Raw genomic sequence first — 19,110 nt, 5'->3', positions numbered from 1 at the left:
ATCTGAGAGGCAGCTGCCAGCCTACACCACAGCCACAGCAATGCCAGATCCGAGCCGCAATTGCAACCTGCACCATAGCTCATGGCAACGCTGGATTCTTAACCCACTGAGCGAGGCCATGGGATCGAACCACAACCTCATGGTTCCTAGTCGGATTCATTTCTGCTGCACCATGACCAGAACTCCAAGGATTTATTTCTTATTTTAGTTCTATCAGTTTTTGTTTTATGTACCTTGAGGGAAATATATTTTAGAATTGTTATACCTTTCTGTTGAATTGATGTTAGACATCCCTTTTTATCTCTAGGAAAATGTCTTATTTTGAAATCTACCTCAGTTGATATTACTATAGCTATAGCAACTTTATTTCTGATTGTATTTGTATGGTATGTATTTCTTCCATCTTTCAACTTATACTCATTCTGAGTCTAAAGTGTGCTTTCTCTAAATAGTATAGAGTTGAAGTTTAAAAAAAAAATCCCTAATCTGATAACTTTGTCACTTGATTAGAGTATTTAGCCCATTTATATTTAGTGTATTTATTGACACATACCTGGTATACTCCTGCATTTATTCTCTGTTTAACATTTTCCCATATGGGTTTTAGGGGGACATTTTTATCTCCTTTTTGATTAGCCAAATCTTTTTAAATTCTAATTTCTCTTCTATTGTCCAATTATACATTCCTTTATCCTTCTTATGGTAATTACAATAGAATTTATCAAATGCATCCTGGCTTTTTAGGGTCCATCTTATAATAGTGCTTTTACTGCTCACTTGTGGATAGTGTAGAACCTTAATGGCCTTTCACTTTATTCACCCCCTTACTTTTTGTCTTATTTTTGTCAGGTACTAATTCTGCTTATATGTCAATGTCCCACGAGACATTGTTACCGTTTTCAACAATCAGTATTCATCTAGATTTACCCCTTCCTCTGCTCTTCCTTTCTTTCTACTTCCATTTGTGATTTTTTTCCCTCCTGCATGAAAAACTCCCTTTTGCATTTCTCTCCAAGCAGGCCTTCTGGCAATGAATTCTCTTAGTTTTTGTTCCTCAGAAGACATCTTTATTCCACCTTCATTATTGAAAGATGCTTAGGATAGAGACTCTTATGTTGGCTGTTTTTCTTTCAGCAATTGAAATGTGCCATTCTGTTGTCTTAGGCTTCCAGTGCTTCTGCGGATCTTTTGAAATTAGTGTCATTTTCCCTCTGGCTGTTTTTAAGCTTTTTTTTTTTTTTCTTTTTTTCTGTCCTTTGTTTCCCTATGATGTACAAGCACACCTCAGAGATATGGCAGATTTTTGCCAGATCACTGCAATAAAGCAAACATCATAATGCAGTGAGTCCCATGAATTTTTTATTTTCCCAGTGCATATAAAAACTGTGTTTAGGAGTTCCCATCGTGGCTCAGCAGTTAACGAATCTGACCAGCATTCATGAGGATGTAGGTTTGATCCCTGGCCTCACTCAGTGGGTTAAGGATCGGCGTTGCGGTGAGCTGTGGTGTAGGTCGAAGACGCAGCTTGAATCTGGTGATGCTGTGGCTATGGTGTAAGCTAGCAGCTGCAGCTCCCATTCAACCCCTAGCCCGAGAACCTCCATGTGTCACAGGTGTGGCCCTAAAAAGCAAAAAACAAAAAATTATGTTTATACTGTGCTATAGTCTTTTATATGTGAAAGAGCATTATGCCTAAAAAAAGTACATCCCTTAATTAAAAAGTACTGTACTGCTAAAAAATGCTAACCATTAGCTGAGCTTTCAGCGAGTCAGAATCTTTTTGCAGTAGTACCGTTGAAGGTAACTGATCACAGGTCACCTTAGCAAATATGAGAATATTAAAAAAACGTGAACTATTACAAGAATGACCAAAATGTGACACAGAGACACAAAGTGAGCAATTGTTCTTGGAAAAAATGGGGTTGGCAGACCTGTTAGACTCTGGGTTGCCACAGGCCTTCAATGTGTAAACAATGCAGCATCTGCAGAGCACAGTAAAGCAAAGTGCAGTTAAGGGAGGGGTGCCTGTAGCTACATGTGGTTTTCCTTGTGTGTCTGCGCTTGAGGTTGACGGAGCTGCTCACGTCTGTGATTAAACATGACCTGGTATCTCTCAGCAGGTGCGGAAAATTCTCGGTCACAGTCTTGTCAGATATCGCCTCTGACCCCTGTGTTTGTCTGTACTGCCTGATTTTTCATGATTTGCCCTGCTTCCTGGCACTTGTTTCCTCGAACCTTGGATATGGCCTGAGAAGAGCGGGGCGGCTCTGGGTGACGTCGGCTTCTTCCCGAGAGGACCTTAGTTTCTTTGGCCAGCAGACTGCAGGCAGGTCAGCGTGTTTCTATCAGGGTTGGGGATGAGGCGAGGCCGGACTCCAGCATCTGGGGAAGGATGTCTCCTCCTGGGATGTAGCCTCACAGGGTTCTCGGCTGAAAGCTGGACCGTCCCCCCACCCCCACCCCCGCTCCTAGGGGCGCCCCGAACTCCAGTTCTTGCTTCCCTGACCTCACGAGGCTGCCCGAATCTCCAGTTGCCTTGTACTGTCTTAGCGGTCACGTTCTGCCGTATTTCTCACCTGCTCAACCTTGTGCACGAGCTGCCTGACCATCAGCGGACCAGAATATTGAGCCTGCTTCTCCGTGGTTCCCTCCCCTCGGAGATCTTAGCCTTTGCATCCTGTCTGCCTGTTTTTCCTTCAGCTCCCTCCAATACCTGCGGGGGGGCAGAGGGGGTTGTGTTTGTTTTTATCCAGCGTCTAGCATTGTTCTTGGCAGAAAGATTGCTCTAACACAGTTGCTATGCTGTTGTGGCCAGAAGCAGAGCTCCCGTTATGCGTCTTTTTTTCCCTAATGGCCACACCCATGGCTTATGGAAGTTCCCAGGCCAGGGACTGAATCTGAGCTGCAGCCGCGACCTACACCACAGCTGCCCCCAAACGGGACCCTTAACCCACTGCACTGGGCCAGGAATCAGACCCGTACCTCCTTAGTGACCCCAGCCACTGCCGTCAGGTTCTTAACCCACTGTGCCACCGCAGGAACTCCCCTAATGCATCTTAACAGCTGCCTCCTGCAGAACCTTTTATGCCTCAGCGGGGTGTAAGCACAGAGAGTGGCTGTGAGAGTTGAAACTTCTCCGATAGCAGGGGGACAGCCTGCTCTTGGGATTGAGTGGTCAGGGGAGGGCCTACCTCTGTCACATCCAAGTGCATGGTCTTGAGTAAGCTGCTGGATCTGTTAAGGCCTTAGTTTCCTTATCTGCAAAATGGGTCTGCTGACATCTGGCCCATATGTTTCATGGACTTTGCGTGAGGATGAGCCATAGGGAATGCAGCCGAGGGTACCCTGAGAAGAAAGATAAGAAGGTAAGAAAGACGCAGTGATCCCCAAACACAGGGACAGAATCAGGGCAAGAGACCTTTGCCATGCGGAGGCACCACGCCTGGCAGACATTGACAAAGGGTGGCTGTGTGCTCCCGGAAGCCCTCCCTGGGGGACCCATCTTCCAGAAGACCCCAAAGAGCTGCATCTTGCCAGCGAAACTGAACTCTGGGAACCCACGTGCACTGGTGCCGCGTGTTCTGAAGGGATCAGGCTGGAGGGAGGCAGACAGAAAATTCCAGAAGCTGCCGTCTCTCCAGAGCCTTGTCCAGCATCCCCTCCTGGGGCTTCCGTGGCCTCCATGGAACCACAGCGCCACGGTCACCTGTGTGTGTGTGTGTCTGTCCTCCTGAGACTAGCTGGGTCCCACACCAGCTGCCTTCTGGGACCCTGCAGGGGCCGGGGGGGGATTGAAAGTCTCTGAGTGTGAAGCCCAACATCTGTATTTTTAAGTCTCCCCAGGTGACATGGTGCCTGCGCCAGACCTTCATTTTAGGGTATAAAATGAACTTGAACTTCCCTGGGTTAGAAGCTGCCATAGGCCTGAGTGTGCCTGCTACCATATGTTTATGGAATGGGTGGGAGTGTGGAGAGGGGCTGGGGAGGGGGCAGGACCATTCAGTAGGAAAGCTGGACCCCATCTTCTGCGGCCCAGCCCCCCCCAATCCCAGCAAGCCCCACCCTGGCCCGGTGACCAGTGGCCTTGCAGCACAAGCGGGCATTGTAGCTGAGCGAGTCCTGCCTTCCTTGAAGATAAGGCTAAATTTATGCTAATGCAAGTCTTACCACATCGCCCGGCATTCTTAGCCTCTGCCGGGAGGCCCGGCCTTCCCCCACCTGTCTCACCCTGTTTTCTCGGTGTCTTGTTACACGTGATAACAGAAATCGGGCGTTCAGTCCCCCGCCCACCCTGGGCTTGGGAACCCCATCTGTTCTGGAGACACGTGACCCAGTCTTAGCAAGTGTTCTCTTTTCCCTCTTTTTGGAAACTTTCTGATGCGTCAACATCGAGCCGCCACCCATCCCTGTGTCGGGCGTGACATCGAGGGGTCCCGCCTCAGCGCTGGGCATTTTCTCATCCCGCTTCCTCCCGAGGCGCAGGTTTTTACTCTTCCGAGGAATCTTGCTCTCTCTTTCTTTCTTTTTTCTTCCTCTCCCTTCTCCATTCCTCTTTCTTCTTGGCTGGAAGTCTTCATGCTTTGGAAGCGGATGGGCACCTGCGGGCAGGGGCGCTCTCCCAGTGCGCAGAGACCGAGCCATGAGCCGGGACACAGCAGGTGCAGGGTGTGGGGAGGGGAGGAAGCTGATGCAAGGCCAGGCAGCAGCCCGTGCTCACGCAGGGGTCAGAGCCCCAGCCCATAGGGTGGATCAGGCTGGGGTGGGGGTCCTGCTGCCTGTGGCCCTGGAGCGGGAACGTGGCCACCCCAGGCATGTCTGTCTCTCCTGCAGCCCCCTCTCCCCCACCCCCCAGGGCTGGTGCTCTGGCCTCGGCCCCACAGATGGAAGGAATACGTCTCTGAGGCCAGATACTGATCTGAGAAACAGGTTTCTCTGTCCTCCACAGGCCCTTTGTCGGGCCTCGCCGTTTTTTTTTGTTTTTGTTTTTTTTTTTTTTCCTCCTTTGTTCTCGGTCCTGATTCTGGATGCCCCAGACTGAGTGAGCTTTGAAATTGTTCCCAGGGACCAGGCAGATGCTGGCCCCTCCCTGGCTGTGCTGGGCGGCAGAGACAAGGCAGTGGGCAGTGAAGGGCTGGGTCAGTCCAGGCCAGACCAGCAGGAAATAAAGGTTTTCCTTGCCCCCCTTCTCCCGCACCTCTTCCTCCTTCCCTTCCCCTTGGCCATGGGAATTTTTTCCCCTTTCTCCACTTCTGTCCCCAGATGTCCGTGGACCCGATGCTGGTTGCCCTGTTCACTTGTTAAAATTATGTGGGAGAAAAAAAGTCATTGACACCTTAGTACGAATTAGATCAGGGGTTTGCCTGTTCTCGCGACATTTGCCCTCAGTCAGTAAAGAGCTGGCGGCTAGTATAGACATTTGGGGCAGTGACAGAACAGGAATTGAGGATGGGGGCGCAGGTGCCACCTAGAAGGGCCTCTCCAGAGCCTAGGCATTCACACTCCAAGCTGCTAATGCCAAGTCCTGACTTAGCTCGCGTTGCCCGTGTTCTAGAACGAAGGATTTTGACAGCATACAGTTAAGGGTGATGGGTGGCAGCACTGGGGACAGGGAGCGGAGGGACTGGGGCTGCTTGGCTGGGCAAGGAGGGACACGGGAGCTTTACTGGATGCCTGACGCTAAATCTTGGATGTTGTTCTCGTGACGGAGCAGTTCTGTGGGTCGCCCAAGCCTGGCACCAGCTACCCTCAGCCTTGCCCGGGGGGCAGTCGGCTGCCTTCGGGGGCAGTGGAGGCTCTGTCACAGAGCTTGGGAACTCCTGGGTCATCGCAGGAGGCCTTGCACGTTGTCCCGGGGGAGCCAGGGCCGAGGCTCCGGGTCCGGGGCGCAAATGCACACCCTGGCGACCCCAGCACAGCCCTCCATCTCCCTAACGGCAGAGCTCAGACCCCCCACCCCTGTCTACTTCCGCCCGCCTCTCTCACCCAGGGGGGTTGAGCCCCGCAGCCCAGCCTCCACCTTCTGACCGTGACCCCCCACTAGCCTCGACAGCCCACAGCACAGCACTCCTCCCAGCTCAGGGCCTCCACCTGGAATGTTCCACCCTGGACCGTCCAGGGCCAGGTCCTCATATCACGCTGGCCTCTGCTCCAGATCCTCCCTGATTGGTCCAGGGTCACGCGGGGTCTTGGGGGGAAGAAGCCGGTACCGTTCGGATGGATGAGTTCACCCTGCCAAGGATCCCCTGGGACCACCCCTTCCACCGGCACTTATTGAGCACCTGCTGTGTGCCAAGGCCAAAGCACGTGGCTCCTTCCTCTCCCTGGGGATCCGGGGTGGGGACAGGTGCAGGGGCAGCCTGATCTTGGCCTTCCCCTGGTAACATCTGCTCTCCCAGGAATTTAAAATGCCTCCAGGCACGGGGGCTGCAGGGGGCCCTCATCGTGGCCTTCCCATCCAGGCTTGGATCCTGGAGGAAGGGACCACCCACCCCGGGCTGCCTTGGCACAGCCTCACCGCCGAGGTCAGGGGACTGGGGGGCGGGCACGAACACTCCCCAGACCAGCTCAGCCCAGGGGGGTGACCCACCGCCTAGTGGGTCCCCCCCTCCCCCAGACTCCTCCCTCCCCCCTCCGTCCCTGTTCCCCTGCAGGGGAGCCTCTTACTCCTGAATCATTAGAAATCCTTGTATTTGCATAAAAACAGAGTCAGCCGTCACAGTCCTCCTGGCTCCCCCTCTCCTGGTGGCTGTGAAAGTCGCCTTCTGTGCACGAGGCCTCTGTGACACCCGGGGAAGTTGCCCACTCCTCTGTGCCCCGTTTCAGGGGACAGGGTGGCAGGAATGAGGGGCGAGTCTGATGGATGACCCGGCGGCCCGGGCTCCGTCCCACTGTCCTCCCCCGCCGGCCGTACGGCCTCCCGCACTGCCTGCCCAGGCCCCCCCCTCCCCCCGAGCCTGGCCCCCTGACCCGCAGACCTTCCCTCCTCTGCATCCTCCAGGTTCCAGGGACCCTTTAGGGCTCGGCAGGGAAGCAGTCGCTCTGGAGAACCTTCCAGAACCTACTGTGATCTTTCTTTCTCGGGCCTCCCCCGGGTGTTCTTTTTTTCCGGGGTAACTGCAAGCTCCACGCGAACACAGGTCTCTCTCCGTTTGTGTCTGGGGCTCAGAGCTCAGTGTCAGCACAGAGTAGGGTCTTAGTAAAGATGCTGATTGCCAGGCCCAGAGGGAGGCTCCTGGCCGCCCCGAGAGCCCAGCCCTGCTCCCTCCCTCCTGCAGCTCAGCGGCCCGACGGGGGCTGCCACTGGGCTTGTGTGGCAGCTGGACCAGTGGCCCCATCAGCCTGAAAATGATAAGACCGTAGCTCCGTCCTCCTCGCTCCTGGGGAGAACCCATCTTGAAGCTTCCATGCCTCTTGTGACCAAGGCAGGTGGCTTGGAGGTTGTTTCAGTCAGATTAAAATTGTCCCCTCAGGAGTTCCCCTTGTGGCTCAGCAGATTAAGAACCCGACATGGTGTCCATGAGGATGCGGGGTCAATCCCTGGCCTCGCTCGGGGGGTTAAGGGTCTGGCTTAGCTGTGGCTGTGATGTGGGCCGGCACTGCAGCTCCAGTTCAGACCCTAGCCTGGGAACTTCCATATGCAGCAGATGCAGCCCTAAAAAGAAAAAAAAAAAAGGAAAAAAATTGTCCCCTCGTAACGGTGCTGGCTCTGCGTGGTGCTGGAGTCCGCAGACACTGGCCAAGCACACGGCTTTCACTCATTCCTGCTGTTGACACCTTGTTGTCGCCCCTGCTGGATGCTGGGCTCTGCCACAGCAGAGGGTGAGCCGGGCAAGGGCCCTGCTCTCTGGTGCAGAGATCAGCAGTCAGGGACCAAGTGCTTCAAAGCAAAGGGGGTGGGGGGACAGGGGAGGCGCTCTGGAAAGGCCACATCTGCGTGGGGGACCCAAGGGAGAACGTTAACACCTGCGAAGCCATTAGCAAGTGTCAGGTCCTGGTGAGGGGAGCTTGCCACCCCCACGGGAAAACAGGCCCTTGTTTGGTCCCCAAAGTAAACAAGGCTGGGATGGGAGCAGAACGAAGGGGTCCCTGCCACCCGGCCCCTCCCTGGCAGGGGGGCCCCCAAGGTCGCTGGTGCTACAGCGCCCACCCCATCCAGCTCCAAGGCCAGGAGGCTCTGTGCCCGGGTTGCAGCCGCCAACCACATGCCCTTCCTCAGGCACATTTGCAAAGGCTAGAGGGCCGGGCCTGCTGGATGCCCCCTGGGCAGCGGTGGCCCGCCCCATCCACCTGGCCTGATGACACGGTTTCCATGCACCTGCCCGCCCAGCCCCGGGCCCTTCTCTGGCATCATCTGGAGTGTGTTCTTCCCTTGTTTTCCTCTTGGCGGGAGCTGGGGGGCTTTGTCCTCCCTGACAAAGGACACGATGGGCTTTCTCTCTGGAAAGGGGCTGAGAGGCGCTGGAGTTCACTGGGCGAGGAGGGACCTGGGGCTGGGCTCAGAGGTCGGAGGGCCACCTCACTGCCCAGCGGGAAGGAGAGCAGGAGGTTATGAAAACCTCAGGGTGCTTGCCCAGAGAACCAAAATGTGGAATGCAACATTAATTAAAAATGCCTCCTCCTGGCGTTCCCGCTGTGGCTCAGAGGGTTAGATTAACCCCACATGTATCCATGAGGATGCAGGTTCCATGCCTGGCGGGAAGGGTCAGCGGGTTAAGGGTCCGGTGTTGCCGTGCCTGTGGCTTAGGTCGCAGGGGCAGCTCCACCTCGACTCCTAGCCCAGGAACTTCCACATGTGGCAGGTGCGGCCTTAAAAAGAGAAAAAATTCCTCCTCCTCGGAATTCTCTTGCCACTTAGGGCTGGGTCAGAGGGGCTGGGCGGGGGGGAAATAGAAGACCTTTGCTTTTCCAGAAAATCTGATTTCAGATGGAACTAATTCTTGCCCAAGAAGCAGGGAAAGTGGCTCTCGGGCTCTGCTCAGGGAGATGGTGTGTTAGAGGCAGCAGTGGGGCCCCCACGAAGGTGGGAGCCCTGGGAGGGACTGCCGTGGGGGGGGCCCTGCAGGACCACAAATCCTGGGGGATCAGGGCCGTGGTGAGCTGTGGCCAGGGTGCGCTCCGGGGTGGATTCTGGGACCCCTAATTATATCGGCGCGAGGGAGGAGGTTACACACGTTGGACCCACTTTTAACCCTGCAGGGATGAGTGTGTGTGTGTGTGTGTGTGTGTGTCTACTAACTCCACAGGCCCCGGCCCCTTGGGTCTTGTCTACATGAGCGAAAGGATTGAAGGGGCTGAGTTAAGTCACCCTCGGTCGCTGGTGCCTCCTGCCACGACAGATGCTGTCCCGGGTCGCAGAGGTGGTTCTCACGCGCCCCCTTCCCGCAAACCTTTTGCCTCGTAAGCGAACGCGCGGAGGCCCCAGCTCCCTGAATAACCGGCTCCGCTCTGGACCTTTGGGCCTGGTCCCTGCGGCTCACTCCTGGTGTCATTTTCAGGCAGGGAAATCTGGAGCCACTGAATGAATCAGGACAAAATAGCCTGGAGCTGACATTCGAGCCACGGGAGGGGGCGGGCAGCCCACAAAGGGGACGAGGAAGTGAATTAAGCCGCAGATGCAGGGAGGGAGGGGAGAGGAGCTGGACCGTGGGGGGGAGGGGGGTTAATAAGGCAGCGGGTGCGCCAAAGAGCAGGAGGCTGAATGAAGCAAGAAGTGAGTGATGACCCAAGGAGGGCACGCGTGGCCGAGGGAAGGAATGGCCCTGCCCCCCCCACCGGCCCACGCAGCTGGCAGGAGACCCAGAGCCCAGGAGCCTCAGCTGTCCGCCTCTCGGGGTTGGGGGGTGAGGGGCCTGCCTGTCCAGGGTCCTCCAGGGAGGCCACTGGGTCAGACGTGACTCCCCCCCCCCGCCACGAGCTGGGCCAGCATCTCCAACCGCAGCCGCTCTCGTGTTCCTGGCGAGGCAGACAGTGCGTGCGTGTTGCACCTACACACGCACCACCACCCTTGGAGGGTGCCCTCCGATGGGCCAGGTAGCCACCTTTGGGGTCTCGAGATAGAGACCTCTCACCTCCTCCCCTCAAACGCCTGTGTGACCAGCTGGGTCATCAGAGAGCTTTTGTAGTGAAAGATTATGCTGTCAAAATACTGGGGGCCTGTGTCTCCAACGGGCCCTGAGCAAAGCTGGTTTTCTCCAAACTGGGGTTTTACAGATAAAAATCCGAGACACTGGCCTTTATCCCTCAAACAATAACAGGGTCGGATATGAGCCTGCAGGCTTCCCAGCAGCTCAGAGCTTTTAATGATTGTCACCGCTTTCCTGGTAATAAAACTGCTTTGTGATCATTGCAGCAGTCTTGGGAAACACAGAGAAACAAACATAAAGCAGAAAATAAAAGCCATCCGACCTAGTTTTCCAAACTAATAAGCAAAGGCTTTGGAGTTCCCGCTGTGGTGCAGCGGGAGTGGCAGGTCTCCTGCTGGACAGTGCTGTTCGGGAGGGGCTCACTCCTCTAGGACACCAGAAATTTCCAGCAGGGTGAGGTCTGAGGCACCAAACCGGGAGGAGGTTCGAGGTTCTGACTCCGAGCACCAGGCGGGAAGATCCTGTGCCTTGCTGGTGAGGTCCCGGGGTCACTGGCTAATTCAAGTGTCCTGCAAACATCGGGCCGTGGTTTGGGGCCAGGTGCCCAGTAGGGCGGGTCCCGGGAGCACAGGCCATAGGGAACCTTTGCACCCAAGAAAGCTCGCAGCCCAGCATCTCGGCTGCTGGATTAGGGACCCTGGACGGGCAGAGGCCCTGACAGAAAATCCAGCGTAACATGAGCCTAGAGGAGGGCTGTCTGCATGGGACTTGGAAATCTTTTGTCCTCCTGGGGAGCGTTGCTGAAAGGAAACCGCCCCTCCTTGGGCAGGGCGGGCTGGATCTCTTTTGTCCTTTCAAGCCCCAGGAAGAAGAGTTAGTCCACCGGACAGGGCTTTCATTTTGAGGAGTGGGCCGTCGGGGGGCTGTGGCCAGAGTCCCACACTCTGCTGGGCTGAGTGGTCCAGAGGCTGGCTTGGCCGCTTCCTGCATCCCGTCCCCGGTGGGCGGGATTTCTGACACCCAAGCATCCCTTCATCATGGGCATTAATGTCAGGATTCCTGTAGGGTTGATGGCGAGGCCGGAACCGTTAGAAACTCAGCCTGGGCTTTTCCTCAAACCTCCAAAGGCAGACCGGGGGCTGGGGGCTGGGGGCTGGGGGGCATGTGTGCGGATCCACTTGCAGATGGCTGTAATCACTGTGAGGCGGCGAGTTAATATCTGCAGAGCGCTTAGCGTGGTGCTGGCTAATGGTAAGCCCTGCACCACTGCTTGTTAAATAAATTGGCATAAACGGGGAACTCCATATCGTGCCAAAGACCGGAGGGGGCGTGAAGAGTGCGGGATTCAAGCAGTGAATTCTCAGGAGGCACGAGATGGATGGAGCAGCAATGGGCCCAGGTGCTGGACAGAGCCAGCAGAAGAGGGGCGCCGTGCCAACCAAGCCATGCCAGAGGGGCTTCCAGGAGGAGGTGATGGGCTGGTTGAGCTGGCTGGGTTCTAACTCACTCTGGGCATGTTTTCAGAGTTCCTAGGAATTCTCAGAAGGCGGGCCTTGGGTTAACAAAACACATGAAACATCTGAAAAGCCTCTGATGGAAACAACACCCATGGATTCTGTCGGGTGGGGCTGAGGGGGATCCCCCAGACAGAACTTCATGCTTCGGCTGCATTCCAGAACTCTGGGCTGGCGGTTTTCTGCACCCAGGGAGTCTCCCCGTCCAGCTGCAGCGTGCCAGCCTCTGCTCAGGGTTCTGATATCATGCGAGGGAAGGAAATGACAGGAGTCCAGTCTTCCGTCCCCCGTATCTCAGTTATAGATTCCCCGGGCGTGTCTTTCCTGGGGGTAATTATACCCCAAGTCGCTTTTAGCATGTTAGGTCACGTACCTGTTGGGCATTCCTTTCCTGCGGGGATGGCCTCCCAGCCACTGGCTGGGGGGGGCAGTGGGTATGGGCACAGTGGGTATGGGCAGTCACAATAGCCCTGAGTCATGCACTCTCACTTCTTCCACGCACCCCCCCCGCATCGGGCTGCCCATGAGTCAACGGCATTTACTCAGCACCTCCAAGTGCAGAGAGTCTGGGGAGAAGACAGAGTCGAGGCTCAGAGCAGCCAGGTGCATCCTGGGCTGTGCCAGCCCCTCCAGGGGCATCTGTGCACTTTGTAAAAACAAACCCAGACACACCCCTCATGTAGCTCCCACAAAAAGCCAAGCACCTCTCCAGGCCTCCCCTCTCACCCAGGAGACGTGGGTGCTAAGATCAGCCTCCTCGGCCTTGACTGACAGCTTGGGGCAGGGGCTGTTGTTACCCGGAGCAAGGGTCTCAACAGGGAGGGCGTTTTGCCCCCAGGGGGCACTTGGCAGTGTCTGGAGACAGGCCTGGTTGTCACGCTGGGAGGGGTGGTGCTGCCAGCATCTAGAAGGAGGCAGTCAGGGATGTCGCTGAGCTCCTTACAGGGCACAGGAAGGTCCCGGACAAAGACCAGTCCAGGCCCAAAGGTTGACAGCAGCGCCACGCCAGAGGGCCCCTCGTGGGAATGCTCCCGCCCGGGGGTCGCCGCGGCCTCGTTCTGCCCGCTCTGGAGCTCGGCCGCCCCGCGGGGTTCAGACCCGCGGCACCAGGCAGGCGGCGAGCAAGCCGTTCCCTCTCGTGCTCAAGGCCAGGGCGACGAGACGGACGCTGGAAAGGAAACCCCGATGGAAAGGGCGCCTCCTCTCGAGTCGCTCACAAAGGAGGCACTCACCCCACAGCTCGCTCGGCCTCCGCTCCCGCGTCCCCTTGTCACTCTGTGCTCACACTCCTGTGACTATTAAAATGTCAGCAGAGACAAAAAGTGCCCGGCAGTGGGTGCCATGACCGTGACACAAAAGGGCACCACAGTGGCAGAACGGGATGAGCCTAGATGCCCAGAAGCTCCCGTCACGAAAGGCAAACGAAACCGTCTGAACTACTGAGACTGGTTGTGACTGAGTCACGAGTGAGGAGGTCACCCTGTGTGTGACCATCCGCCCCTCTGGGGTTTTAACGACGAGAATCATTGAGTCAAAAAGAAGAAGATGCAGGAGTTCCCGTCGTGGCGCAGTGGAAGCAAATCTGACTAGGAACCATGAGGTTGCCGGTTCGATCCCTGGCCTCGCTCTGTAGGTTAAGGATCCGGCGTTGCCCTGAGCTGTGGTGTAGGTCGCAGATGAGGCTTGGATCCGGCATGGCTGTGGCTGTGGCTCCGATTAGACCTCTAGCCTGGGAACCTCCATATGCCGTGAGTACAGTCCTAAAAAGCAAAGCAAAAAAAAAAAAAAAAAGATGCAAAATCAATGCAACAGTTTATCTAGAGGACCTGTTTATAAGTAATTAATGGCTCAGAGCAGAGCCGGAATCTCAACAAGCTGGTCCGTGCACATGGTGTAAGGCAGGGAACCCGGGAGCTAAAATCATGGCCAGAACAAAAGGGACATTTTTTTTTTCTTTTTAGGGTTGCACTTGCAGCATATGGAGGTTCCCAGGCTAGGGCTCGGATCAGAGCTGCAACTGCCAGCCTACACCACAGCCACAGCAACGCAGGATCCAAGCTGCGTCTGCAACATACACCACAGCTCAACCCACTGAGCAAGGTCAGGATCCAACCCGCATCCTCATGGATACTCGTGCGGTTTGTCACCTCTGAGCCACAGCGGGGCTCTGAGACACTTTCAAGCCCTCTAACTTGGGAAATACCTCGACTGCCAGAATCCCATTCCCCCTTCCTGATTTGGGGGAATGTTTTCTTACTTCTTTTTGGTCCCTTCAATCCCAGGACCCAAGAGCCCCCTGCCATGGCCATAGGTGCCCTTGCAACAAGCTTGATCCCAGCTGGTCCACCCTGTCACCTGCTCTGTGCAGAGACCACCCTGCCTTTCCCTCTGCTTGAAACACTTCCCGCACTATCCACCTGGAGAGATGCGGAAAGAGGGGAGCAGGGGCAGGTGCAGGAAGAGGGACAAGGCAGGGAAATCGACTGATATGTGACAAAGGGACGCTTCACAGGCAGGCAGGCACCTCGAACCTGGCTAAGGCATAAATCGCAGAAACAAGAGGCGAGGCAGAGTTTTGGAGGCAAAAGCCACAGGGGCGGGGTGGGGGGGCTGTCTCGGGCAGAGGTAGTGAGCTGCCAAACCTCAGAGACTCGGCCTGCCAGGGTCGGCAGTCAATGGTCTCCTCCCAAAGGTCAGGAAGCGCCCAGGTACCCAGAGGGCAGGAGCTGCACTTTCACCCTTTTTTCACAAATTATATCTTGTAGATTTATTTGTGAAAATTAGATCTCGAAGAATTTCAACAAGGCCCTTTGCTACTTGAAAATAAATTTAGAAAGATGGTACATTAGAGTGACACAATTGTGGCTATTTACCAACACGGATGAGAAAAAGAAGTTACACGATCCTGTGTGTGTGTGCATGTGTGGGTGAGATTCTTCCCAGCCCTGAAAACTTGAACTTTAGGGCCAAGGCCTCCCCAGTGTGGCAGAGACCGTGGAAGACTCTTTCCGGCGGGGCCTTGGGCAGCCCGGCGTGCTTGGGCGAAGCCGCTCTGGCTGTCCAAGGTGCAGACAAAGAGCCCTTTAGGGCCACCCGGCTCCCGTTGGCAAGGCCAGCCCAAGGACAGAGTCACCTTCCTGCACCTCTCCAAGTTCAAGAAATTCAAACTTGAGCTGAAAGGGGGGAAGGGAGAAGGGTGGCCTCCAGACACCAAGCTGCAGCTTCACTCACGCTTTGACACCCGGGGGAGAAGACGGAGGCGCGGGGAGGCTTAAGGAGGCTTGGCCGAGGTCACAGGGCTGGGAAGTGCCAGAGCCGGAGCCAGACCCCACCCTACTCCCCCACCCCGTCCTGTCTGAGTCCAGAATCCATTCTTGGAACCACAGCAGGCCGATGACATCACGGCCTTTGGAGGCAGCTTCATCATCATTTCTGTGGGTCCCTCGGTGGCCATTCAGCAAGCAATTATGGAGCATCAGGTGTAGGAACCTACAGTCAAATGAGATGGAGTTGAGAAAAGGCGGTAGTCCAGGTACAGGCAGGTTCTCAGGCCTGAGTGCTTGGGCAAGGGGGACTTCCTGGAGGAGGTGGCATGTGGCACCCACCTTGGAGAACTAACAGCATGTAGGGAGGCAGAGGAAAGGGAGACTTCTTTCCCACTGGCCAGGGTACAGGCAGGTTCTCAGGCCTGAGTGCTTGGGCAAGGGGCAGTCCAGGAGGACTTCCTGGAGGAGGTGGCATGTGGCACCCACCTTGGGGAACTAACAGCATGTAGGGAGGCAGAGGAAAGGGAGACTTCATTCCCACTGGCCAAGGTACAGGCAGGTTCTCAGGCCTGAATGCTTGGGCAAGGGGCAGTCCAGGGGGACTTCCTGGAGGAGGTGGCAAGTGGCACCCACCTTGGAGAACTAACAGCATGTAGGGAGGCAGAGGAGAGGGAGACCTCGTTCCCACGGGCCAGGGTGGCTCGTGTGGCCCCAGAGGGCCAGGCCTGAGTGTGGCCACCCCTGGAGACCCATCTCCCCTCCCGTGGAGGACTGAAAAGCGTCCCGGAGGAGCACCTACTGTGTGTCCGGCCCCTGCTCGTCACCCTCCCTCCCTCAGGGAGGCAGTAGAGCGTCAGGCAACGAGGGTGCCCACAACGGCACCAGCCCCGCCCCATCTCGGCTCCCTTCCCTGGCTTCCGAAGCCCCCAGTCCCCTCCGCACAAGGAGGGCCCGGCTGCGCGCTTCGGTGGGAGCGACTGGCTTCCAGACTCTGCTCACGTGCCTGGGCCCCGAACCCTAGACGTTCCACAGACGAGGGCTGGGGGTGACGTTAGGGGGTCCCGGGAGCCAGCTGGGCCGGGCGGGCATGGCCAAAGCAGAGGAGGCTGCCGGGAGGAGGAGGTGAGAGCTGCGTGCCAACAGGCGTCAGGCCGCGGGTGGAGCGGGAAGGGGCCGCGAGCGCTTCCCCGACTTCACGCTCAGAAGCGTCCCTCCCCCGCAAGGTGACCCGCCGCAGAAGTTCGGCGGCGGCGCGGGGAGACGCTCGGCGAAGGGGGGGCCGCTGGAACTTGGCTTCCTGCTGTGAAACCCCGGCCACCCTCCGGAGCAGGGGCGCTCTCCCGGGATAAAAATAAAACGGAGCGGCCCGCAGGAATGGAATCCTCTCTTCCTGTGTTTAAGTTTCTACGGAAAATCTGACCCGCGGGGCCGCCGCCCCGGCCCTAGGCGGCCGCACGGCGCTCGTATCTTGAAGGAAGAGGAAGCCGGCGGGCGTCCAGGTCCCGAGCCGGCGCGGCGCCCGCGGGACCAGCCGGGTGGGCGCTCCCGCACCGCAGCGCGCGGGGCCGGGCGGCGAGGGCGAGGGCGAGGGCGAGGGCGGCGGGCGGAGCGGGAGGCCCGGCCCCCTGCGAGCGAGCAGAGCGAGCAGAGCGAGCGCGCCGCGAACGCTGCCCGTCCGCTTGCAGAGGCCGCCGGGGCCGTGGATGGGGAGGGCGCGCCGCCCGGCGGTGCGGGCGCACAGGCGGCCGCGATGAGGGTCAACGAGAAGTACTCGACACTCCCGGCCGAGGACCGCAGCGTCCACATCATCAACATCTGCGCCATCGAGGACATCGGCTACCTGCCGTCCGAGGGCACGGTGAGTGCGGGCGGCCGCGGTCCGGAGGGAGGGCCGCCGCGCACCTGCGCCGCGCCCGGGAGGGCGGACCCCGGGGCGCCGGGGCCGCGGGGGTCGGGGCGCGTAGGGGGGCGCCCAGCCGCGCACGTGGGCCCCGCCGCAGGCCCACGCCCACCCGCCCCGGCCGCGGGCCCGCCGCCCCGACCGCAGCCGCTCGGCCCCGGGCCGGGAGCCCGAGCCCGGAGGCACGGCCGCGACCCCGGGTGGGACGCCGCCTTCCCGTGGGTGCCGCCGGGGTCGCGGTGGGGGTGGGGAGGGCGGCAGCCTCCGGGGCCCCACCGCGCCGCCCCCCTCCGGGGTTTGCCCCGCCGGCGGCTCCCTCACCTGCACGGGGCGCGGTGCCCGGCACAGGAGCTGCCCACGCCCCGGCCTGCAGGCAGGCGCCAGGCGGTGGAGACTTATTTTCCGAGCCGGTCGGGGTCCCCAGCCGGCTGTGTAGACCAGAGCCTGCCCGGCCACGTGGTCGGGGCCCCTACTCAGGGGTCCCCCCATCCCCCACCACTCTCTGGAACCGGAACCAGCGGTCACTAGGCCTCCCTGGAGGTCGGAATTGGCCCGTGCCGGTTTCTGCTTAAAGTTGGAACAAAGTTTGCCTGAAGAGGGAAGGGCTGAGACCAGCGCCCTAGGAGGGGAGCCCTGCAACCCGGCCCATTCGGGGGCCAGAGACCAGACGCCCCTTTCAATCCCCTTCCCCCACAGCCGCTGCCAAGGCCCCTCCCCAGAGATGCCGTGGCTCCAGCCGGTGTTTTGCTGTATGACCAAGCCCAGGGTTGCTCTGGCTTGTGTCTCCAGCGCAGGATGGAGGGCTGGGCATCCAGGGAGATGCCAGTGGGTCACGTTCCAGGAAAGGCAGAGACCCTCAGGCCTGGCACCCCTGGGTCACAGCGGAGCTCCGGTAGCCTTCGGGGCCCCTCTACAGCTGGGCTAGCCCAGAGATGCAGGGAGCATCAGGCACCAGTGTCGGTGGAGATAAAATACCATTGGCTTTGAAAGCTTAGGGGTCATGTCAGCAAACACTGTGTGCCTGCTGTGTGCCAGACCCTGCTGGATCCTGGGCACCCCTTCAGGGAATTAGACGGAGAACCCCGCCCATCTGGGGCTTAAGGAGCAGTGGTGGGAGTTACCCAGGTCAGCGACAAGGGACACTTGCACTGTCACGGGCCAGTCGCAGTGTATGAACTCATTTCACTCTTTCGATAACCGGGGTGGATGCTGTGACTACAGATGAAGGAGCTGAGGCCAGGAGGGGCAGGAGATCTGTGCCATGTCACCCCCTGGCTGGGAGGAGCGCTAAGAAGGGCTGAGACATAGAAGCAGGCGGCCACAGACAGGCTGCTGGAAGGATGCACTTTCTGGAGGAAATGGAGCTAGTTGTACCCCTAAGGGCTAGGGTGGGGCGTTTCACACAAAGAAACGGCAGATTTGAAGACCCGGCGGGGTGGGGGAGGGTGGAGGGGAGGCCAGGTAGGAGGCAGGAGAGACTGGGGGCGGCCAAGGAAGCAGAGAGCAACGAGCATTCCAGAGGTAGACCCGATGCGATGCGAGGATGCCTGCCTGGGTTGTGAAAGAGACAGAGCCCTTCGCGAATGGCCCTTGGGCCCTGGAGTTTTAGTTTAGGGACCCACTGCCAGTCCTGTTCCAGAAACTCTCTGCTCCCCTCAACCCTGGAGAGGACCAAAGAGGTAGCTTGGCCCTTCATCCAAGCGCCTCACGGTCTGGAAACAAGTGGACAAGCCCAGATGAGACGAGCGATTCTGCTTTTTGCACACAGCCGAATACCGTGGGCAGGCTTCGGGTATCACGGGCTCAGGGGGCTGTGCCTCAGGGTCCCTGGTGGCAGGAAGGAGGTGGCTGAGTAGTGTCGCACCGGAGAAATGGCCATAGACGGGCTGGCAGCAGCAGTTCCGGGAGCTGGGGGCCTGCCCGTGCAGGGCAGGCAGTGTGCCGGGAAAGCCTCAGAGGGCATCCCTGGCCCAGCTTAAGCCAATTTTGTTGCTCAGTCATTACCTTGAGTCACCCAGGGAAGGCGGCTCTGTGCAGGCCAAAGCCAGAGGGCGTGGACTGCATTTCAGAAAATTCTTATCCGGTTCCCAGATAGACATCCCATAGGTGAGATGCCAGCGTCACTTAAATTGGCCGTCAGAATAAACCCCTCCCATGCAGGCTGCGGTTTTTCCAGCCCTGCCTCTGTGCCTCTCCTGCTTCTGTCCTTCCCGGGTGCAATCCCACGTTCAGGGGTAAAAGGCATTCCCTTGTTTCTGTAAAAAGAAGTTTAAGAAATGACTCAAGCGCTAGAGCCCAGGGTGGGTGCAGTCTGTTTCTGTAAGTTTTCTTTGTGTGAGTCTTTGCGT

At 57.8% G+C, this 19,110-nt stretch overlaps 1 protein-coding gene across 13 annotated transcripts in view; it reads left to right on the top strand.

Moving 5' to 3' along the window:
- The window catches only part of ANO1 (anoctamin 1), a 171,141-nt gene that overhangs the window by 70,074 nt on the left and 81,957 nt on the right, over positions 1-19,110 (top strand). For 11 of the 13 annotated variants that reach the window (XM_021082678.1, XM_021082675.1, XM_021082673.1 and 8 more), the window contains exon 2: positions 16,548-16,720. In XM_021082678.1, the coding sequence (XP_020938337.1) occupies positions 16,548-16,720 (173 nt within the window). Of the gene's footprint in view, positions 1-15,884; positions 15,985-16,013; positions 16,398-16,547; positions 16,721-19,110 lie in introns of those variants that run through there. The other 2 variants (XM_021082681.1, XM_021082680.1) reach the window with 2 other exon arrangements.

Source organism: Sus scrofa, chromosome 2 (genome assembly GCF_000003025.6).
Source record: "Sus scrofa isolate TJ Tabasco breed Duroc chromosome 2, Sscrofa11.1, whole genome shotgun sequence".
Lineage (NCBI taxonomy): Eukaryota > Metazoa > Chordata > Mammalia > Artiodactyla > Suidae > Sus > Sus scrofa.
This window is presented reverse-complemented; position numbering and strand designations above follow the sequence as displayed.